Source organism: Gekko japonicus, unplaced genomic scaffold, assembly GCF_001447785.1.
Source record: "Gekko japonicus isolate JY-2015 unplaced genomic scaffold, Gekko_japonicus_V1.1 scaffold618, whole genome shotgun sequence".
In the NCBI taxonomy this organism is placed as follows: Eukaryota; Metazoa; Chordata; class Lepidosauria; order Squamata; family Gekkonidae; genus Gekko; species Gekko japonicus.
Genome location: NW_015159726.1, coordinates 817459 through 841839, shown reverse-complemented (window position 1 = coordinate 841839; position 24381 = coordinate 817459). Strand labels below are relative to the sequence as shown.

At 42.2% G+C, this 24381-nt stretch overlaps 3 protein-coding genes across 3 annotated transcripts in view; 1 reads left to right on the top strand and 2 right to left on the bottom strand.

The window, feature by feature from the left end:
- Positions 1-5977, top strand: part of ERICH6 (glutamate rich 6) — a 46979-nt gene extending 41002 nt beyond the window's left edge. The window contains exons 13-15 of the mRNA XM_015423931.1: positions 1100-1258; positions 2623-2854; positions 5717-5977. Coding sequence (XP_015279417.1) covers positions 1100-1258; positions 2623-2854; positions 5717-5977 — 652 coding nt within the window. The remainder of the gene's footprint in view (positions 1-1099; positions 1259-2622; positions 2855-5716) is intronic.
- Positions 5978-11209: 5232 nt separating this feature from the next.
- LOC107120978 (glucose-dependent insulinotropic receptor-like) lies at positions 11210-12265 on the bottom strand. The gene has a single exon (XM_015423812.1). The coding sequence runs from the start codon at positions 12263-12265 to the stop codon at positions 11210-11212; it is 1056 nt and encodes a 351-aa protein (XP_015279298.1).
- A 5799-nt stretch (positions 12266-18064) lies between these two features.
- LOC107121236 (selenoprotein T) overlaps positions 18065-24381 on the bottom strand; it is a 9790-nt gene continuing 3473 nt past the window's right edge. Inside the window, exons 2-6 of the mRNA XM_015424153.1 lie at positions 24181-24291; positions 23277-23403; positions 21154-21241; positions 20269-20421; positions 18065-19899 (exon numbers count right to left, since the gene is read on the bottom strand). Of these exons, the coding sequence (XP_015279639.1) occupies positions 20297-20421; positions 21154-21241; positions 23277-23403; positions 24181-24291 (451 nt within the window). The 3' untranslated portion in view covers positions 18065-19899; positions 20269-20296. The remainder of the gene's footprint in view (positions 19900-20268; positions 20422-21153; positions 21242-23276; positions 23404-24180; positions 24292-24381) is intronic.

Genomic DNA, 24381 nt, shown 5'->3' with positions numbered 1-24381 from the left:
GAGACTTGAAACTGCTGAACATTGGCTGCCTTGTGCCCTCAGCCATAAATAATTGTAGTGGGTAAAGCATTGTACATGAATTGGGGTGAACTGAATTCAGTTGTGTATCCACCCATTTAGCTCACTTGCAGTCCCTAAACAGAGTCACACCTTTCGAAGTCTGTTGAATTCAGTTAGCTCTGAAGGTGGAACGCTGCTAAGGAAAGCACCGTTGGTGACCTTAGGCTCCTTGGGAGAACTGAAGGATGAAAAAATGACATTTACACACAAGGTTATATCAGAGCAATCAGGAAGCACCAATGTGGAGCAGTGGGCAAGGTGCAGAACCAGGACAGGGGAGTCCCCATGGTGAAATCCTCAATCAGCTGTGAAGAAGAACACTGGGTGACCTTAGACCAGCCCTTAGCTTGGATCCAGACAAAGTGTTCTAATGGTGAAATGGGATTTCCCTGCCTCCCTCCCCACCACAGCTGATTGATCTTTACGTAATTCTGCTCCTGGGGGATAGGGGATCTTAAGGAATTATATAGAATGGGGGAAAGAGCAGGCGGAGGGAATTGGTAGCAAGTTCAGATTTAGTTTGGATCCATCCCCTTGTCTCTTGACCTACCCTAGCTCCAGTTTTCATGTGTATGTGGGCAAGTGAACATATTGTGGGTTGGATCCAGACTAGTGTCCCCACGTGTGCAAGGACTGACACCCATGGAGCTTGCTTTTCCTGTTTCCCTCCTCCCATGGAAGCCTGAAATGCCACCCGAAATGCCACTCTTGGGGGAGAGGAGACTACCGGGAACAGGATTGGGAAGACATTTTAGACTGCTGTTGAAGGCAGGAAATCACTCTTAATGGGCATCTGCAAAAACATCAGTCTGAATGCAAACCTGTTTCTGCAAAATGGAACATGGGGACTGGAACGGAGAGCATCTTGCTTAGAGAAATAGCCACATATCACTTATGACTGGCTTTCAGGAATTCTAGGCACTGTTTCCTGGGTGGCATCCAATTAAAAATGCTCAAGAACTAATGAACTGAAGACGCCCCACATACCTGGTAATGCAGCAACATTCCTAAACAAGCAACTGGCCTTATCCACGTGCAGCTATCCCTCTGGGAATCTGGCAGTTATTGTTGTGCAAAAGAAGGAGAGTAGCGGTTATATTTGTATTGTGCAAGATGACAGGTCTGAGAATGCAGGCATCCAAGCGGTATTTGAATCTTCTGGGCAAGGGACTTGCTATCATCCCAATGGAATTATATGGTATGTGTCTCTCTCTCTCTCTCTCTCTCTCTCTCTCTCTCTCTCTCTCTCTCTCTCTCCCTCTCTCTCTCCCTCTCTCTCTCCCTCTCTCCCTCTCTCTCTCTCTCTCTCTCTCTCTCCCTCTCTCTCTCTCTCTCTCTCTCCCTCTCTCTCTCTCTCTCTCTCTCTCTCGATTTAGTGTGGATTATGTGTATTTGTCCTTTGTATTTAAAACAAAGAGTTGGTAGGTTTTATTGTTTTATCAGTACATCCATTGTGATCTAGAACTCCCTTTTGGGTGGATAGAGCTGCTGCCTTGCCTGACACTTAAGCGTGTGTGAAACTTTACAAACGGTAACAGCAGTTGGCCCAAAGAATATAGGACTTCAAAAGTGGACATGTTTTCTGTTTCAGCATATTTGCCTCAGGTGCTTCATCCCTTGGAAGAAACACAAATACTGGCAATAAACCTCTTTGTCTTCTTACATCTAGCAATAGTGGCTCAGCCAGTTTTAAACAGAACTGAAGTGGGAGGAAACTGGAAATGTAATCTGGCACACAGGGGGAATGGAGAGCAGAAGGCAGCAAGGGGTTCAGACCAGAGGCTGAGCAAGCTGCTGGGCCACAGATGAGCACCAGTCAGGAAGAAGTGGTGAGACAAGGGCAGCGAGGTTGCTACGACCCATCTTTAGAAAGGGCAAACTGGCCAGAAGATGTCCAGTGGGTCACTGCAACATTGTGGTGGGAGAAATGATCCCACTTGTTTACTAAGCCTGGAGGCACAAAAAGCATAGACATCTTACTTGGCTATGGAGAGGGAGTTCCTACGAGCTGGTTCGGATTGTGTCATGAGAAGTCTTGAGGCATGTGGAGACCCTGCTAGAGGAGCAAGCACAGACTCAATCCTTGTCAGGGGTGAAAGTAAGCCAACGTGGGCCAGTACGGCATACCAGTTTTTAAAAAGCAGCCCAAATGGTACCTCCCATCTTCTGAGTCCCCCCAAGAGAAACAGTCCTGGTAAAAAGATGTTAGCTACTTTCATCCCTGGTTTTAGGTTTGCAGACCAGAGGCTGAATCCAGCCAGTTTTTCAGCTGGTGAAGAAAGGGCAGGAAAGAGAGTCCCCTTGGCTATGCTAGGAGTCATTAGACCTGCGTGGACAAGAACCATTGAGGAAGAGAGCTGTAGTAAGGAGGAGATCTGGCAATTTACAAAATTGGCTAGATACAACTAAAGGTCTAAGGGTGTACATGGAGCGCAAACAGAAGAGGAAGGAAGAATCAAGTGAACATTTCTTAAGAAGAGCAGGATAAATATATAGTACATATGGATGTCTCTTTTTTCTTCTTCATTGACCTCATTTCAAGTTATTATTTTACTCCTATAGGATAAATATTACAGTTCGAGGAGGACATTATTCAGACCAAGATGGCAACAAAGTGAGAACATGGATCTGGCCAAACCACTTGCAGAAGTACACTCCCACTGTATCGTTTAAACCCGTATTTGTGTCCTTGAACCAGAATGTCGGTGTCAGGATTCTTGGGCAGGACAAAGTTGCTATTTCTTTCCTGGCAATGGGGAAACAAGCAAAAATCAACGTGGGAACCAAAGTGGAGGTACTTCATTTTAAAGAAACCAGGGGAGGAATAAATTCACATGCTCTTGTAATCTGCAGTTGAGTAGGGGAAAAGTGGGATTGTTTTGCAAAGAAAACAAATTGATTCAAACTATTAGAGGTATTAAAAATGAAGTTACATCTGCTGAAGACTGGAACAAAATTGATATGGTTTGTACAGGGCAATTTATACAATCCAAAACATTTGGATCTTTATATATTCACAAAGCATTACAACAGTGTATACATGCAGAGTTGACTGGAATAATCAATCATGTTGACTAGTCAACCATGTACTGAAACCAATGGGTTAGACTGTGGTAGCTCAACATACAATAGCACTGCATGGTTCAGTTATGCAGTTCTATGAGATGTGCATATATCAAAAGAAGATGCGGCGTTAGAGTCTGATGGCAGACCATGCTACTAAATGACAGGAAAGTCGACTTGGGTTTTAAAATCCTACCTGTAAAGCAATTCAGCAATAGCATTAAAAAGCTGCATCTGTGCCATCCCTCAATAATAGACTCTAATCAGATGGTCTAGCATAAATCTAGTTTCTGTGGGTGCTGGTGAATTATGCTTGAATTTCCTCTCCCCATCCCACAGTACCATCAGCTCTGTGGCTGGAAATTGCAGAATCTTGACAAGATTCTCCATATCATAGATTCCCCCCACCCGACTCTATTGAGTTTTGTGAGTCATATAGACACATTTGGAAGTAAAAGCAGGAATTGTGACTTTTTAAATGGACAAGAATACAGGAAGTATAACAAAAGAATAAAAGATCGTCATCTCAATAGATGTTTTATGGATTCCTACAACCTTTCAAGATTCCACTAAGGGCAGTGAGTGTACACACCCCAAAAGGGATCTCTCTCAAGGATTCGTATGGTTTGGTTTGACTCTTGCTGCTTCATAGTTCTAACCAGTGTGAATAAAACAGACTTTTAAAGGCATCCACATTATTTAAATTGGGACTGATTAAGTCCCCCCCCTTTAAAATAATCTGGTTTCAGATGCAATCTAAATTCAGTACATATGGTGATCACTTCTAATATCTCAAAACTGGATCCACAGGTGGGAAGTCAGGATATACAAGCTCTTTCCCCCAAATGTTATAATGATACAAAAAGGAGATAGGTCTGCATGAGCAAAAGCTTTTGGTCACCTTTGTCAGTAAAGGGGTTATGTTTACCTGGCAATCAACATGCATACCACAGTTTGGTGTAGTGGTTAAGTGTGTGGACTCTAATCTGGGAGAACCGGGTTTGATTCCCCACTCCTCCACTTGCACCTGCTGATGTGACCTTGGGTCAGTCACAAGCTCTGGCACAGCTGTCCTTGAAAAAGAGCAGTTTGTGTCAGAGTTCTCTCAGCCCCACCCACCTCACAGGATGTCTGTTGTGGGGAGGGGAAGAGAAAGGAGTTTGTAAGCCGCTCTGAGACTCTGAGTGAAGGGCGGGGTATAAATCCAATCTCTTCTTCTTCTTCTCTTCTTCTTCATAACAACTATATTACTCAGTTACGATGTACTTTTGTTTGGGAACTATCTGAAATGCCAAATGAAAAACTATATTTTAATAAATTAATTCCATTATTTTTCTTGGTGAATTAAACGGACCATTTAATTTACCTTGGATTTAAAATGATATCCTCCCTGGTGTTGAATAAACAGAGCCTGCTGGCTTTGACCAAAGATCCATCTAGATCAGCATCTTGTTTCCTACAGTGATCAACAGGGGACAAAGTCCACCAGTAACTGGCATGAATGGCATGCTGCCTTTGAACATGAAGGTTCCACTTAGTCATCAAGGCTAATAAGGATTCAATAGAACTATCCCCCATGAGCTTGTTTAATCCACTCTAATAGTCACTTACTCCAGTGGCCCTCAGTGCACATTGCTGCAGTGTCTTTTGTCTGTTTAGAATCTATTGCTTATCAATTTAATTGAGTGCCTCTGAGTTCTAAAAACATGGAAGGAGAAAAACTTTCCATATAGTAAAGATACTTTAACCCCCTGGGCAATTTTGGTTGCTCTTTTTCTGCAACACCAGCTCTATGCTAACTTTTTTGAGATGTGACACCAGCTCTATGCTAACTTTTTTGAGCTGTAACAATTGTTGAAATATTAGAGTGCTCCAATACCATTTATTGGGTGGGGGGGGAGACATTTGAGATGCTGCCAATTTTATTGGCAATCCCCTTCCTTGGAATCCCTAACAGTGAGTTTTCTTTCTTTTTTTACCACTGCTGCATAAAAGAGATCCTTTCTGGAGTTCCTTGCAATCAGTTGGAGTTTTCACCATCTTGAATAATGAGTCATGTGCAAACAATTTCATTGCTGAATCCTGACTTCTGGTGTGATCTCCAACTGCTCCCTTCCCTTCATTCTAAGAACAATACGCCTACCTCATCCTGCTAACTTGACTTAAACCAGTTACCTGTCTATGAGAATACGCCACTCTTGTAGCCCATGACTGTTACGTTTATTCAGGATTCTTTTATGAGGGACTTTTTCAATAGTTTTTTTGGAAGACAGAGATCAGCCTTCCCATAAGTTTGTCAGCACTTCAAAAATAAACTCTAAAGAGTTTGTAAGGTAAGACTTTTCTTTCTAGGATCCATGCTGAGTCTTGTCAGGAAGGCATCCTCTCTATGGTTATCATTCTATCTTTAGCAATGCTTTTTACCAGTTTACTTGGGAGACAGGCTAAAGGTCCTGTAATTTCCTGACACCCCCAGCATCCCCCCCCCCAATGGCATTGAGACAATGTGTAGTGTCTACTGAATTTCTGTTGGACATAAGTACTACGTGGCTTTAGCCGCTTTGTTAACTCCCTGTCTTTTCTTTCCTTAAAGCCATCCACTAATCACCATCCATGGCCAAAGGATGTGTCTGAAGATGACCTCGTGCTGTTTGCAAGCAGAATAAAGATTCTCAAGGTGTTTGCTAAATTGCATGGCTATTTAGAACTTTCTTCCAGTGATCAGTGGACTAAAATTCAGCTCCCTTCATACATTTCGAAACAGGCCTTGAAGTTGATGGACCTTTGTAGAAAGTCTGCTGTTAGTGCTACTCTGGACAAATTAATCATGTCAATAATAAACCTATCAGCTTGATTAGCATCATGGTATAGTGTTTTCATTGTTCTTAAGAAGGTCTACAATAATGGTGAATTCTATACCAGTGCCTTACTGCTGTGGTTAAATGGCTATGGGTGAACAAATTTAATCCGAATCCTGACATGATGGAGGTAGTGTTGGCTGAGAAAGCCAAGGTCTTGAAAGGCATTGGCCTTCCCACATTTGATGGGTCCATTGACAGTCACTGACTCAGTTAAGAGAAGGCGAGGGTTTTATTGGACCCAGCCTTATTTCTGGAGAAGTTGTTGCAGCTGCGAAAATGCTTTCTTCTACCTGACTGGAAGGTGTTTATGTTCCTTGAGTGGGCTGATCTGATCACATGGATCCATACTACGGTTACCTCAAGGCTAGACTGTTGTAATGCACTCTACATGAGTCTGCCCTTAAAGTCAACTTGGAAACTCCAGTTGGTATAGAACCCTGCAGCCCAATTACTGTTGAATGCTGCATATCACAGCTATTCTGTAGTCACTCCATTGATTACTGATCAGTTACTGGCTTAATTCAAGGTTTACCTACAAAACCCTTAACAGTCTTGGACCCACACAGCTGGAGGACCATCTCTGCTACTATGGTCCTCCACAACTGCTTCACTCATCTGAGCAAAACCTTCCGAAAGTGCCGCCCTGCAAATGAGGAAGCCCAATAACTGCCCATTCATACACATTCTCTGTTGCGGCCTCCACCTTGTAGAACAGTTTGCCTGAGGAGGTCAGGAAGTCCCCCACAGTTCTATCAACCCTCCAAAGTAGCCATTTTATCCAAGGTTGATCTCTGTCACCTGGACAACAGTTGTAATTCTGGGTGATCGCCAGCCCTCACCTGGAGGCTGGCAATGGTAGTTCTCGTGGAGGAAATGGCTGGTTTGGAGGGTGGAGTCTATGGCATTATACTGGTCTGAAGTTCCTCCCCTCCTCAAATCCCACCCTCCCCAGTCTCCGCCCCTCAAATGTCCAGGAATTTCCCAACCTGGAGTTGGCAACCCTATTTCCTTCCCACCCAACAGCCAACCTACCTTTATCTGCCTGTCTTCAGCTTTCCCTCTCCACCCCCCTCCCCCACAGCCTCTACCTAGGAAAATTACAGTCTTTCTCCACAGTGGGGAGCAAAGCAGCTTACATTATTCTCTCTTCCTTTTTATCTGCACAACCCTATGAGTTTGGTTAGGCTGAAAGTATGTGACTGGTCCCAAATCACCACAAGATGGGGATCTGAACCTGGGTCTCGCAGACCCTAATCTGATGCTCTAACTGTTACATCACACTGGCTTTCATAGGGTGGCTGCTGATGAACAGTAGCAGGCAGCTGGGCCTATTTGAGTCATGCAAATGAGATGGCATCAAGTCACCAGAGGTTGCTGCCAAGCCTAGGGTTGCCAACTGCCAACTGGAGATTCCCCAGAATTACAACTGAACTCTAGACGGCAGAGATCTTTCTCCTTGGAGAAAATGGCTGCTTTGGAGGGTGGACTCTGTGGCATTATATCCAGCTGAGGCTTCTCCCTTCCCCAAACCCAGCCCTCCTTAAACTCCACCACAAAATCTCTAGTAATTTCCTAGCCTGGCACTGGCAACCCTTGTCAGGCCAGGCCCCAAGTCTCCCTCCCTGAAAGGCCAAAATAGGCCTGGAAAGGGCCCTGCCCTCTTCCTTTTACTGACAGAACCAGTTATAAGCCTTCGCTCTCTCCTGAATGTTTTAGTCTCTCACTGTTGATGAGGACAAGGCCTGGAGTAGATTCCTGCAGCCATTTCAATCTTCCAGAGGTTTTTTTTTTTTTAACTTCTTGGATTTTTCTGCAGCTCCACAGTCCTCCCCCAAGTCTGTAGAAAAACCTGTAGGGGGAGAGTGAGCCCCCCATCTGTGGAAATAAGTATCTGCACACAGAAGGGACAGTTGGGAATTAGTATACAGATATACATTTAGCAATTGGTCTACTTATGCTTTGCACAAAATATGCTGCATCTTCTTGGTTCTCCTTGTTTGCTAGCAGTCATTCTCAGACTGTTTAGAAAGGCCTGTACCATGCATCCATATTTTTAAATGAAAAAGCCATTTCAGAAAAATACCCATTTTTGTTAGGATAGCTTTTACTAGGTTTTGCTACTAACTAATGAAATCATGAAATGCCGTCTAGGAAAAAGATGGTGTAGCAGAATGTCTATATTTAGCTAAAAAAAAATAACAATGACCGAGACTAATTCCTATATTTCATCATTGCAAACCTACTCAAAAGATAAAAAGGTGATGAAATCTTTCTTCCAGCCATGACTGGTCAGTTGCTGTTGCTGGGGGAGGATGAGATAGAGTGCTGTCCAATGGTGCTAAGACAGAAGAATTTGGGTTCATTTGTCATTTTAGAAGATACCTCCAGAACTTATCTATATGTCCGGCCACGGAAGGAAATCTCTAGAAGACTCACCAGCTACATTTGATGAAATCTTTTTACACTATTCTATTAAATTCACTGCATTTGTCCTGCTATAACAGTAACTGTGTTCATGTTCATTAATTACCATTCTTATTCATTCCCCTCTCAACCTGATAACTTTCAGGCTAGAAGAGGAACTGGGAACCTCTGGTGGGCAGGAGATCAAACACTAGCCTTTTATTTATGTTATTTATAGACCGCCTTTCTCACTGAGACTCAAAGCAGATTATGCAATGTAAAATCAATGCAATCAATAGGATTATACATCTAATAAGCAATGTAATAGCACTAGGACTTGCAGAAATTTTGAAATGGAGCTGTCATCTGAACAAAGCATAGGTGAACAATGTACATGATATGTTAAAGAATGCAGAAACATAATTACATCAGTAGGCATATAGTACATTTTACTGAACCAACCTCTTACAGTGTACCTCTGGTTTTATTACAAAAATGCCCTGAATAATTCCGTTTTACATAGGTTGCAAAATGTCAGGAGCGTGGGAACCTTCCTGACCTCCTCAGGCGGGCCATTCCACAAGGCAGGGGCCATTACAGGGAAGGCCTGTGTACAGGCAGTTGTTGACCATGCCCACCTGTAGGGTGGCATGTGCAGAAAGCCCTGCTCAGATGAGTGAAGCTGTCGTGGCAGGACACAGGTTAAAAAGTGGTCTTGCAAGATATGAGGCTCCAAGGCCATGAAGAACTACGACAGCTGATACCTTGATCTGAGTTCAGTAACTGTTGAGCAGCCAATGGAGTGACTGCAGAATGGGAGTAACGTGCGTGCTCCACCTAGCTCCTGGTACCATTTGAGGTTCAGCATTCTGCACCAACGGAAATATCCTCCAACTTTTTCCAAGATGCAGCTGTTACCAGGTCCAGTGACACAAAAGATATGGGTCCACATTTGAGCTTAGTGTTATACACCTTCGTTTTATGTTAATTCAGCTCTGGTTTCCCTGCTCTTTTACTTTGACTCCATCCTTATGTAATGGACCCATTAGCATGACAGAGAACATCTGTGGGATTTATCTGTGGAATGAGTTAATTGCATAGATATTCAAATTGGAAAGGGCTAAAATTCTACAACCCAGTTTTTAAACTAGTGATCCATGCCTGTCCAGACTACCAGCAACAGATGTGTGGGATTAATAACTTCAACAGAACAATAGCTACAGATTAAACCCAACAACTGGAATAAGTAACACTGAACTACAAGAAGCATGACAGAATAACACATAACAAAGATACATCTTTATTTCACATTATTTATTGATGCTTCAATTAAAAAGGAGCAGCATCAAAATGCACACTGTAGAATGTTTCGCTCATTTCAGTTTTTCTTCTCTTTCTCTCCCCCCCCCTTATCTAGACAACATATGCAGTGTAATCCTAAGAAGAGTTGTATCTTCTAAGTCAGTTGACATCAGTGGGTTTAGAAAGATATAAATCTTCTTAAGATTGCACTGATGGAAACTGATATATTTGCTTATAGAAGATAACATAAACCTTAAAATGACAACAACAAAAAAGACATGCGAAGCATGACCAGAAATCTGTCGGTGGGTTCAGTGTTACTTGGAGAAACTTCAGCTGTTTTTTCCTAGTTTCTCATCCTGGTTTAATTTAAAGGATCATCTTCAGACTTTTACATAAAATAATCACCCATTCACACAGCACTTTTCCTAAATGCTCAGAGTCCTTTGCATAAATCAGCTTGGTGGATGGCTGAAACCCAAAGAATACAAGTTGGCTAAAGACTACTGAAGACAGAGCTAAGATCTGAAGAAAAGACTTTCCAGTCAGGTTACACATCCAGAGACCTACAAAACTCTTCTGGCTACAGGAAACAGGGAGTGAGTGACACCCCCTGTATCTGAAAATCCAAAACTCAACAAATTAACAAACTCAGGATGGAAACGGCAATAAAAAAACCACCCCTGATTAATGGGAAATAATTCAAGGATCTCTACAGTGTTTATAGTAGGAATTACTCTCACAAATTGCCCTTTGTGGGAATACCTGAAGCTGCCTTATACTGATCCATCGTGGTCAGTCTTGTCTATTCATACTGGCAGAGGCTCTCAAGCAGAGGTCTTTTTCACACCACCTACTACTTTACCCGTTGAACTTGAGATGCCAGGGATTGAACAGGGGAACTTCTGCACGCCAAGCAGAGGCTCTTTCACTGAGCCACAGCCCCTCCCTTGTCAATTAAAGTAGGCAGGCATTTGTCCTTCTCTAAACTCTCAGTCAGGCAAAACTTGATGAAACAAGACATTGATTTCAACCCACACCCCTGCTGTAGTATAAAGAGGGAGTGTTAGAACATCAGACTCAGTTGCTTGCTAGAAACAAAGAGGACTTTTAAAAAATTGATTGTTTTTAGCCCTTTATTTGGTAATTCAAAGCATTCTGCCCAATATGCCACTTCCAAGACATTATCCCATTTACGGGTTTCAGAATAGCGCATATAAACCATTCCCTGGATGACCAAGAAATATATGATATCCATGGCATTTGTAGTTGTAGTTTAACACTCTGGCTAGCTGTAAATATATATATAACATATTAGTTAACCCACTTATGGTGATCTTTGGATCACCAGATCATTGTCTATCCAGGAGATCAACTTATGAGAGAGGCAACACAAATCTTGGTTCCAAACCCTGATTGCAGAAGGGAACGTTTCCTACATTACCTCTTTATTGATTGCCAATGCACAAGAAACCTCTTCGCCTCTCTTAAGGCCAGGTTTTTGTTTAATCAAGTACAGATCAAGATACTGAGAACACTGTTTTGAAGTCTGAAGAACTCTTGAAGGTAGGAGAGTTAGAAGCTTGCTCCCCAGACGAATCTCGTTTTGTGGCTCCTCCAGAGGCTAAGTTACATTGAGCCCTCATATTGAAATGGATCCGAGCCAGGTCATTAGCCCTACATGGTTTTATTTGGCCTTTGGTCTTGCACGTTATCAGTTTGGAAAGCTGAGTTCTTATATCTTTGCTGTATAGTGAGTAGATGAAAGGATTGACCAGGGAATTGGTTTCTCCTAGAATGAATAGTAAATCCTTCAGCAGTGGACTTAGAATGCAGGAACTGCAGGTCGCTTTCACAATGGCTGCCACATAATAAGGGCCCCAGAAGAGAATGAAGCAGATGATCACAACAAGAACTGTCCTCAGTGCTTTGAAATGGCGGAAATGAGCAGAGGAGGTGTCCATGTGCAGGAAGGCATGCCGGATCCTCTTGTGCTGTAGGTAGGCAATCCTTCCCACTGAAATGTGCAAACAGACGAGGGTCAACAAAGCAGGGATGAAGATGCCGAAGCAGATTATGAACAGATAGTCACTCTTGGTGGCAGACAAGAGCCCACACTCACCCGTGAAATTGCCCTGCTGCAGGTAGGAGGAAATAAGTGGCATGTTCCCCACCAATAAGGAAACACTCCACAGCACAACGAGAGAGAAGATGATCGGCTTCTTCCTCATGAGGGTAGGGTAATAAAGAGGCAGCTTCACTGCCAAGTACCTGTCCAGGGAAACCAAGAGCAAGGTCAATATGGAGCCAATGCAAGGAGTAATGCTCATGCAGATCCTCAAGAGACAAACAGTTTGGTTTCTGTCCAATGCTATGTCTATGGCATCATCCAGTGCTTCCCCGAAGCACATCACACCGACCAGTAAATCAGCAGCTGCCAAGTTAAGGATGAAGATATAGTTTCTGCTTGGCTTCTTCTTCCTCAGCTGCCAAAGGACTCTGATGACCAGCAGGTTGGTGGAGGGGATGAGGATGCACAAGAGGAAATGAAGCACCGCATACGTAACATTGGGCATCTTTGTTATGAGACAGGGATAGGAACATTGGCTTCAAGGTGTACCTACATGAGGTGCCATCAAGCTAGAAGCAAACATGCTGTTCTGTTTGCAAACTGCCAAAGGTCCTGCAGAAAGAAAAAGATCTCTTGGCTGGAATCCTTTGGCTTGGTCCTGCTGTCAAACCATCTGGAATGGCTGCAAACTGCCTGTACCAGGAGCCGTCGCCAACATAATTGAAGCTCCCAGTTCCTTATTTCTTTTCCCTCCGTGATTACAGCCTTCACCTGTAGCCTTTGTTCTTCACCTGGCAGGGATGTGTTTGGAGATGCATGGGAGACCAAAGTCCTCCCCCAACTGAAGGCTCCAGGCAAAAGGAACTCATTGGCTCAGATGGGTGAGGGGAACAGCTGGGAAGGCAGGCTTGTTCAATCAATTTCTGAAAGTGTCTTTGACGCATAAAGATAAGGAAGGAGTTGGGCAAACAAAGCAGAGAGACATTCTAGCCCTTCCTATTAGGCTTCTAAAATGAGTCAATGCAATAAACGGTGTTTTCCTTGTCCATGCAGAAAAACGACTCCATGTGTTGATGCTATCGACATATAAAGCGTGTCAATGAGAAGTAACTGATTGTTTGATCCCAGGAGGAAAACAGGTCTTAATTGCAATCGTTCATTACCCACCCACCCCAGCTAAGCGGCTACCACACCAATCCAGGAAAGTTGCCTGATGTCTGGAAACGTGAAGTGGATCTGACAGTATTCCCTGACTCCTTTGGAAAGCTTTTGGGTCGTTTTCTCCCTGGTGTGAGCAACTAGATCTGTTCTGGTTGACTACAGACCATTTCTTCTTCTCTCCCACTCCCTTGGCCTGCCTTCACATGCACATGAACAGGAGAGGGAACAAGCATAGTGGCAGAATATCGGTGTGCATTCCCACTGTTAGAGCGGTTCCTCAGTGGAACAGTCTTCCTCGGGAGGTGGTGGGCTCTCCTTCTTTGGAGTTTTTAAAGAGAGACTAGATGGCCATCTGACAGCAATGCTGATTCTGTTAATTTAGGCAGATCACGAGAAGGGAGGGCAGGAAGGGTTGCATCAGTGCTTAGATCTCATGGCCCTTTCTTACACACCCAGGGAAATGCTGATCACCACTTTGGGGTCAGGAAGCAGGGGGTTGGACTAGATGACCCTGGAGGTTCTTTCCCACTCTTTGATTCTATGAAAGCCTAAATGTTTTTGCATTTGTCTACAGAAAAGAAGTGCATGTGATAAACGCAGGGAAAGTGCATGATCTCTCCATGTGTGTGCATATACAGCCAGCAGTGTTTGTTCACCTGTTACGGTTTAAGAGAACCACATTCACTTTTCCTCCTGAGCCGTGATGTAAGCAATATAGTAAACAAAGCTGTTAATTCCATTTCTACCGATTTGACCACCTCACCTGCCCTTTGATTTGGATCCCTACTGAAATCACAGTAACTTGCAATTTTATTTACATTTGTTCTAACTTTCCCCACAACTATGAAAAATTAGGATGCCATTTTTCTCTTTTGCTGATAGATAAGGGAGTTGTACTGCATGAGTCTGCCAGAACATTTCCTGGTTTTTATCATCCACACCCAGCTTCTAGCCTGGGCCAGTAAGTTCCACCTGGCTGGTGGGGTTCTATCCAGACAGTAGCCCCAGCGGTCAGGATACAACTTCCTATCCTACTGGGCCTTGAGAAGAATCAACCCTCCAGGGCACAGTTGATAAAGAGATTAAGGGTACTGGCAGTTTGGGAGCCCTTAGAAGTCTGGGTCAGGGGTTTGTTGAAATTGTGCTATTTTGTTGAATGGGTTGCATATCACTATTTATTTATTGGGATTTTTACCCCCCCTCCCCGCAAAGCGAGCTCAGGGCGGCTTACAAGGGGCAAAGCCCATATAAAACAAGGTAAAAGCAATAAAAACATTAATAACAATTAATCACAACAACAATAATACTCAATTAAAACAAGATGGTCCCCGGATGTATGCCATGATGGTAAGGAGACATTTATAAACACAGAGTCAATCCATGGGGGTGGCTGGATAGATGACTGGGTAAAAGGACCAGGGAGACTTAAGTTAATTAGGGCATCTTGGTGACACAGTCATAGGCAGGGTGGTGAGACAACCTGAATGGGAGAGTTCTCTTGCACCAGAAACAGACATGGTATGGGTGGAAGGCAGGAGTCACTTGCTTGCTCACCACCAGCAGTCACCTCCCACCCATAGAAGCACAGATGTTTCCTTGCCTCCTGCTTGCAGAAGAGCATCCTTGACTCCAGTCCAAGGCTTGAACTATTTTGAACTCAGAGCACATAAAGACATTGGAAATTGAAAGTTATTATTGTGATACTTATATATATCTCAATCACAAAAAGCTCTCTTTTCCCTCTAACTACACTATGATTTAAAGGTGCTGGTGAAATGGCAGGAAGAGAAGAGATGGTAGCGCTAAGAAAGCTGAGATATACCTTACTACTTAAAAAAAGACACCCAAATCCATCCAACACCAGTGACAGAACATTATAATTTTGTTATTACACTTCCGATGGAAAAATACCGAAGCAAAAATGAGGAGGGTGGGAACAGGTACACTTCTAAAATACCAGAAACTTCCTTTAGTAGAAAAGCAAATTTTCAGTTTTCTAGAATGAAGTAAACAGCAGCAGCTATAGTTAAACAAATTATTCATGTCCTTTATGCTCATCCTTTGATAAGTGTATATTAATTAGGGGTAGGGAGTACAAGATGGACTTTTTTGATAGTATCTTTTATCCCTTAACAGCGCATTCCCATACAACTACAACCACTTCACTGTAATCCCCTTTCCCCCTAAAGCACTGGCTCCTGAGGGTGACCATGAGGTGAACTTTCTCACACAAATAGCTTGCTATGTTGAGCAAAACAAGCGTCCAGGCTTTTGCATATGTGAACAATTGAATTTTAAGTGTTTTCTGTATTACAGCATATAGACACAAATATACGATGTACTTGACTCTGCTATATTTAGCTAGCTGCATGAAACTGGTCAACTGAGACTCACTCCAGTACACTGTCAATTTATCCTCTGTCCAAACAGTCTGCTTTCATTAACTTTACATTTATTGCAGATTCTGATATTATGTCAAGCACTACAAGACTGGTATCACTAGTGACTTCTTGTTAATAACTACCAAGACAGCATCCAAAAATAGCTCTGCAAACACTGCTCCAAAGGGGTTTGTTACCTTTTGGCTGTTTCTAAGCAATTCACACAGAACATTTGCCAACCTTTTAGGGCCAGAAGCTTTTACCTGTGTTTTTAAAGAGCAATGAGATGCAATCACAAGAGACAGTGCACAGAATTACAGAAATTGGTTTTCTGAGCAGGAAAATAGTTACCGCCACTTAGTGGTATCAACAAGTGAAATAAGGTAACTATTTCCTAGGTATAAAATTTAAGAGTTTGATGTCTCTGGTCTAACATGTTAGCCTTGTATTTTAGAAGCCCAACATTAATTTTGTAGTCTAAAAGATGAAGCTCTTTGTAGAGTGAAAAACGGGGCCGAGTACAAAGTCCTTAAAAATTTAAAAGCCATCTTTTATTTAGAGTGCTTATTACTTCACACCTTGACTATGAACATCCAAGAATGTTATATGGTAAAGGTTCTCAGGTGCTCTAAAATACTTTCACTCCAATCCTCACCAAGTTCAAAGCAACGTTCTTTCCTCTCTCACTCATAAGAAACCTTTTTTGTTAATGTGCCACCTAGGTTCTAGTGGCTTACTGGCCAACTGTGAATGTTTTCTCTTTCTCTCCACCAAACTTTTTTTTAATCAACTGTTTTCCTATTTAAAAAAACATTTCATAAATTAAAAAAGTAGAAGGGATCAAGTGCAAGTCACTCTGACTTATGGAGACCCTATGAATTAATGAATTCCAAAATGTCCTTATCAAAAGAGCAAGGGAATAAACCCAACATGCACCCAAACTAAGATGTGCAGAATGAAGGCAGTAACATTGTTTCAATTTGCAACAGACATAAGACTGATGATGGAAAATGCCATTAACTTGCACCTGATTTATGGTGACCCTGTAGGGTTTTCAAGGCAATAGACATTCAGAATAGTGCTTGCCTTTGCATAGCGACCCTGGATTTCCTCGGTGGTCTCCCATCCAAGTACTAACCAGGGCTGAACCTGCTTAGCTTACGAGATCTGACAAGATTGGACTAGCCCAGGCCATCTACGTTACACTCCTAACAAATAGAAGCTGTCATATTAAGGAGGAAGAGGAGATTGGATTTATACCCCACCCTTTAATACCTGAAGGAATCTCAGAGCACTTTACAATCTTCTTTCCCTTCCCCTCCCCACAGCAACCACCCTCTGAGGTAGGTGGGGCTGAGAGAGCTCTGAGAGAACTGTGACTGACCCAAGGTCACACCAGCAGCTGCATGTGGAGGAGTGGGGAATCAAACCCGGTTCTCCCAGATTAGAGTCTGCGCTCCTAACCACTACAACAAGCGGTTAACCCCAAGGTTGCTACATAAAAGGTCAGCATACGGTGGCTGTAACCATACGGGCAGCATATGAACATAAGAGACGCCAATGTTGGATCAGGCCAAAGGCCCAACCAGTCCAACACTCTGTCACACAGTGGCCAAAAATACCAGGTGCCATCAGGAGGTCCACCAGTGGGGCCAGGACATTAGAAGCCCTCCCACTGTTGGCCCCCCCAAGCACCAAGAAGACAGAGCATCACTTGCCCCAGAGCCCCTATCTATACCTTGTGGCTAATAGCCACTGATGGACCTCTGCTCCATATGCCTATCTAATTCCCCTTTGAAGCCGTCCATGCTTGTAGCCGCCACCACCTCCTGTGGCAGTGAATTCCATGTGTTAATCACTCTTTGGGTAAAGAAGTACTTCCTTTTATCCATTCTAACCCGACCGCTCAGCAATTTCATTGAGTGCCCATGAGTTCTTGTGTTGTGAGAAAGGGAGAAAAGTACCTCTTTCTCTACTCAAACTACCTGCCAAGCAGCAAGCTTTCACCTGAGTCGCTACCCTGGACTGCTGAGTGGAGCAGAACGGCAATGGCAGCACTACTCATTGACCAGATGCTGCAAGCCACCAACTCTTCTCAAACAGTAGCCACACTACGCGCACATGTTGAAGTGCCTATTACAGTCACTGTCCACTTAGGCAGGAAGGCTAGGAAAAGCATTGTGGATTAGATATCCTGTACAGGAACAGCTTGTGAAAATTCATCACCTAGCAACATAATGAACTATAAACACAGGTACATTCTCATTTTCTTAGTTTGAAAGCACATGATTGATGTGCAGGTTAAGAACCGCAGTGGATGTATTTGAACTCCTAGAGAGCCAGCGTACTAAAGAGATTAGTATCAGACTAGGATAGGAGACACCCAGCTTCAAATCCCCGTTCTGTTCACTTGATTACTTTGGAACAATCATGCTCTCTCTTTCAGCACAACTTGTCTGTCAGGGCTGAATGATAGAATGGAGGGAAGGGAAACAGAAACCACCCTGAACTTGGAAGAACAGGATGAAAAGTTTGATCAGTAAAAGATTCTATAAATTACACCCCCCAAGCCTGAAGGTATTTAATGGGTTACTCAAAAGGCTCCAGAGTTGGTCAACAGATAACTACGTAAGAGTATTTTAGTGGTCTGTACCTTACAATCTTGTTAGATAGAGGTCCAGCTGTGTATATATTGTGCCTCAGGATATAAACCAAAATTTTTTAAATCAACCAAGTTTATTAAAACATGCACACAAGCTGGCAACAAAACTATTAAAAGATCATAAGTTCATAACTGAGAATACTGGGTCAAGCATATAGTGTTAACATCATTTTTCCTGTGTTTGCATTCATACCCTAACCTAGTGGAAAGGAGTTCATACAACTGCGAATAAATGTCTACATTCCTTTTACCTGACTGATGGACAAAACAGAATTCCTACAACTGACAATACATCAACAGAGGCTTTACAACCAGTATTTAAGATGAACAAAGTCTCTGTTACTGACAGCCAAGTTGCATGATCAAGGGAGTAACGTACTATGACTATCCTTGAACACTACCATATCCATTTTGAGCTGCAGGAGAAATTTGTAGTATGCTAGGAAGATTTTTCTGATTAAAATGGCTAGTAATCCAGTTCTCACTTGTATCAGAGTCTGCTGTTTTGCTGTGATTAGATTTCTGCCACATGGTTGTTTCACACAGAGAGAAAGCAACTGTAGATTAACTTTTAGGATTCACAGTGAAATATGCCATTGGTGAACACACTCTTACCAGCCTACCTGCTCAAAACTGTAAGCGTATTCATTTTTTAAGTAAAGATGCTACTTGTAACTCTTTATCTGGCTACACTAAACCTTCTCCCCATGCTACGTAGGAAAAAGGCTGGGGGAGGGGGGAAGTGCATGCACACACCTATTACAGCCTTCAAATATTGATAAGTTTTAATTAATAGTAATGAAGCATCTGAAGAAGTTTTCTGCCTCTCCCTTTTTAACCTGAATCTACCGATACTTGAAAAAAGGATGGGTTGTGACTCCCCTGCTTCTTGCTAGAGAGCTAATGCTTTATGTATTGTTTAACAGTTAAGTTCTGGTTCTGCATGAACCTCCATTCCCGTCCAGCCAAACAAAAAGCTTTCCCTTCTTTTGTATGCAGCCAAGAAGGAATGAGTAGGGTGGTGCTCATTTTGAGAACTAGATTAAATGTAACTCTGCAGATTATTAGGATAGTATTCAGTTGTTACATGATGGTCTTCTGAGAACTCCCAAGGACTGAGAAAGTTGAGGTTTCATAAATAAAGTAAAAGCAGTTTTCTTTTACCTTCACTTACCTTCAAAAAGATTGGTCTGGTAACTGGTCAAATTTATTTATGATTCAAGATACTTCACACATAAATGAAATTTCTTTATTTAAATTGGTTTGCTTAGTTTATATTCAGGACAGTATAAAGGCCCAGCTATCTGACCGCTTAGACTGGTCCACAAAGAAAACGTCAAATTATCAAGGGAATCTGAAGAGCAGTTGGTCTTCTTTAAAGTCACAAAGTTTAGGGCAGTTACTCTGCATATTTTTTTGTTTATATAATTTAGTATACATTGCACCATTCACTCAGCAATATACTCTGAAAATATACAAAAATTACATAGCCAAATCAGCAATGTCTGACAGTCATCATATTATCCAAACCAGTTTAAGAGACAACCAATACTCCTACAGATCCATTTTAAACTACAGATAGAACATAACTTCTATATATAGCATATCAGACATTTTCCTTCCCCAAGGAAAAACTTAGGATTCTAACTCATTTTGCCATCTTTTTAGATGTAAATAAAAAACATAAGTTGTTAATGCCTGCATTGTCTAGTGCCAAACTGGTTGAATTAACTTAAAAAAAAATCTATACAGTATTATTGCACTCCATGAATGTGCAGTAATATTCCAGCACTGAAAGGAGTCTTGCATTAAGATTTTCTGGAAGAACAACATGAAGGCGAGGAGAGCATCCAGTCTGTACCAACAGCTTGCTGTCTTCAGTACAGGCCATCATTCATTTCGTTCATGCTGCCTTTGGAAAGTGTCTCTTAATGTCTGAAAACACAGCAAAACAAACTTACCAGGAAGTTCCATAAACAAAGAAAGATCAATGGGAAAAAATCCAAATATGTTCTATACCCCAGCATCGCCAAGGAAGCCACACAATATTCAATTAATAACAGAAGGCCTGAAAGCTAAATAATGAACTCCTACACACTGAAAATGCTACAAGAAACAAATCCCTTAAGAAACTAGTGAGGACAATTAAATAAAGGAAAATGCTGCCTCCCAGGATGTTCTAAAAGCTCCTTCTGATCAGAAACATGGTGCTTTATCTGAAACAGAACTTATTTACAGCACATTTATGATGTATTTTATACCCCAGATCAATGCCTCACTGAGAAATCTTCAACCCAAACTTACAAGAGGTTTTCAGTACTGATGGATGGGGCTACGATCGATGATGCGGTATTTGCTCCATGTGCACATTGAGTTTCATTTCATTATCAAGGATCTGAACAAGCTGCTGCATGGAAGGAAGGTGACCAGACTCCAACTTAGACCATACTGGGACATCTAAGGAGAAAGACAGGAAGGAAGAGAAAATCCTTAATAACTTGTCTGCTTTCCTATGGTGCAGGCATAGCCAACTGTTCCCAAAAACAAAACTACTTTTATAAGCTTTTAGTTTTACTATATTCAACTAAGATACAGTGCTTCCATCTCTACTAAGCAAAGATTCAAAAACACTTCCTGGAGAAAGTTCAACACAAAACTTTGAACTTTAATGCTGACCAACACTTTCTGGGCCTTTCCTGTGGTGAGCCCAGCCCTTTGGAAAGGTGATCTTCCCTTTCCAAGTTGAGCAAGGAATGTAAGGTAGCCCTCTTACAGAAAGGATTGGGTGGAGGGCAAACCTTTCCAGCAGATTTGGCTGTAAGTCTGCCAACCCTGTGTACTTTTAGGAGTATTAAGTCTGAAAGTTTTTAAATTGGTAAATTGTGTTTATGCCTTTGCAATTTGGGTGCTACACTGTTCACCACCTTGAGTCCAAGAAGCTAAGGCGGGATAGAAATGTTTTAATAGTTTAGGTTTTAGTTCACATGTAGTTATCTGTCAACATTTAAGGGAGTTCATTCATGACTTCCATAATGAACAATTCTTTTGTGCTGTGAGGCACAACAAGCCTAAGCCTCATGCTACTTCTTCCTCCCGGGTAACATGTATCTTGACCCCCTATACATACACATATAGACCCTACAGACAAGAGGACTGTGTTCATGGGCTAAAAAGCTGTTCAAAACTTACCATTTAAAGTTATTTCAAATGCACCTGTTGACATACATTGGTTCTCAATCATGTTGCTCAGGAAGAAAACCATCATACAAGCATAGACCTAGAAGTGAGGAGTATTAATCTCAGCTGCTGTGTTCAAATTATGCAACTGAACTCAGTAGCTGCCCTACTATCATAAAAACATAACAGAAGATGCACTCCAACAGGAAATACACTACAAGAAAGGTACCGTTTATAATATATAGTCTCCCTTACTAAGTGGATAAACAAATGCCCATAATATATATTCACAACCAGACTACTGTCAACATGACTCACTACAGGTTCGGCTTTAAGCCCTAGCGGTATTGCTCCCTTTACACAAGCCAGTTAGATATGCTTTTGTTCTCATACACCAAGGATGAAAAATGATGCAATCCTTGGCAACATGGCACTCAAAGATCTCACAGTCAACGGTTAAGTTTCAGCTAATCATAACAAGGCTATAGCTCCTTAGATAAGCTACATACAGGTCCAGGATATCATACAACCCATTCCTTACCCCAGTTATTTCAAATAAATTGTTCAGAATTTCTAAAACTCAGGATGCTTTTTGGATCACCGTCCCAGTTCAACAGCAAAGCAGTCAAACTACTCACTCGGCAGTGTAACTGCATTCTGCTCTTTCAGGACTTCTCCCAACAGCCCCAGTGGGGTCATTGTTTTTTGGCAGCAGCAGGAAAGGGCACGAAAATCCAAGACCCAAATTCTTATTTGCAAAAGCTCAGAAAAAGCTCATAACTTTCAAGTAGCAAGACCCATACTCACCCACCTCTCAAATATTTTGGTTTTATTAGCATTTCGAGTAGAGAAGAGAAAGGTTTCCATTTTCATTTTCCCTTCTTGTGAACCACATTCTCAGTGACAGCAAAAAGTAAAGCATGTTAAAGGTATGTTAGGCTGAAGTATCAGCCTGAGCATGTCTTCAACTGAGCAGCTATGCAGTGAAGATGGTATGTGTGACATTCTGCATCTGGCTTTGTGGGTCTTGTTTTTTCACAGTTATGATTACAGGTTTATGTATGTGAACTTAACCCTAAGGCCTTTTAGGTTTTGTCGGGAAGATCCACACTGGTAGCACATTAGATTGTGAAGAGGATTAACTCCCATGCCACTCTGTACTACCCACCAGGCAAATTCAAAATACCCTGAGAACTCAAAGATTTGATTATGAACGGCCTGTTAATATTTGGTAATGTTAGCCATCTGCGATGTAAATAACAGATGCTGATTACACCTGACTCCAGCACACCGTGGAGACACTACTGCCCTGATATTTAACCTTTTATAACTTTGTCTACTTGTATATACCAAAGAACTGAACTTTACTTACTTTCCTGCAGTCAAAAACAAAGGTCTTGGTGTTCAGGAATAAACGACATAGAATTGTAGTTGTGGGGGAGACTTAACTTGGAGAAACAGTGTCACTAATCGATACAATGTTACCAAGACCGAGAGAGTCAGCCAGAAAGCTAAGACAGACAAATATCTCCCTGGTTTCCCAGCTTAGTTTAAGTTTTCTGGAGCTTTTACCATAAAGATGTCAATTTGCACCTTAAGAGTCCCTCTTCCCAGGAACATGTATAGTCACTTCCGACCTATGAACTAATGACCTCCAAAATGTCCTAGTGTTGACAGCCTTGCTCAGGGTCTTGCAAACTGAGAGTTGCGGCTTCCTTTATAGAGTCAATCCATCTCATGTTGGGTCTCCCTCTTTTCCTGCTGCCTTCAGCTTTCCCCTCCCAGGAATACTGAGTTTGAAAGCTTACACATTAGTGTGTGCCCTGCCAGGCCACCACACTACACCCAGCCTGCTTGTCCTTGAAGACAGATGATGAGACAGGAATACTTCTAACCTGCCGGCTAGAGGGTCTAGAGACCCCAACTGTGCAGGGCATCTGTTAAATGGTCCTTTTCTTACAGCAACTTCCCCCTCCCATCTCCCTCTGAAGGTTCCAAGGACTGGTTGTTTCTGGCTTCTCCACTGCACCAAAATGGCACTGGATAATAAAGGGGAAAGTGGATGCACTTAGCCCGCTCCACCACAGTCTGCACATCACACAGTATGTTTTAAAGGGAAAAAGTGGAATATGTACCTTATTTTCTTGGCCCCACTGCCAGATACTTGGAGCTTGCATGCCAAAGAAAGCAAAAGGATCCTTGCCAACAATAATGAAGCCTATTAACACTAGTTTGAAGACTGACAGGAAAGATGCTATATGCCTGTCAAAAGAAAGACATCAATCACTGAAGAGGTCACTAGTTTTCTGAACAAACACTATTTGAAGATGTTACATTTAAAAAACAGTTCAATCTTACACATAAATAATATGGCATAAAACCCATCGAAATCAACTGGGTTCAGATTAACATAAATCTACACAAGAGACGTGATCTGGTCCATGGGGTCGCGAAGAGTCGGACTCGACTGTGCGACTGAACAACAACAAAAGAGACAGCACTGTAATATTACAACAGATGAACATATTTTTTCAAAGTATTAGAATGCCAAAAGCTCTCTACATTTATTCTACATTACTGTGAACATTCTGAAAGATACTTTTATCCTGTAACCACAACAACAACAGAAAGTGAGTGTAAAATGCCATCAAGCTGTAGCCAGTTTATGGCAATCCTACAAGGATTTCAAGGCAAGAGACAATCAGAGGTGGTTTTGCCATTGCCTGCCTCTGAGCAGCAACCCTGGACTTCCTTGGTGGCCTCCCATCCAAGTACTAGCCAGGGCTGACCCTGCTTAATTGCTGAGATCTGACAAGACTGAGCTAGCCTGAACTATCCAGGTCACGGCACAGCAAAAATAGTACATCATTATTAGTTTGCACGCTCTGGTTGCATGAGGCCTATTGCTCCAGTTCACAGATCTGTGTGCTCCTGCAATTCAGCTCTTGTCACAGATATTAAGTTAGCTAATTCCTCATGTTACAGACTTTAATCTATCCAAACTACTAGCGACTGTATGTTAGCACATAATTAGCTTACCTATAAATAGGTTGAGGAAGGTAGTTCTCTCCTTCAATGCGGATGTCTGGGTACCGCTGGCTAATAACCCGCATGTACTCCTCAAACACCCGCCTGTATCCTCAGGAAACACTGAACAGAAATATTTTATCACTATTAAACTCACTACTAGTTTCAGCTCATCAATCATCAAAACGATTCTAAGAACATTTTACATAAAGC

What these genes read in the sequence shown, in the direction of transcription:
- LOC107120978 (XM_015423812.1), bottom strand. Translation starts at nt 12,265, where the DNA reads ATGCCCAATGTTACGTATGCGGTGCTTCATTTCCTCTTGTGCATCCTC.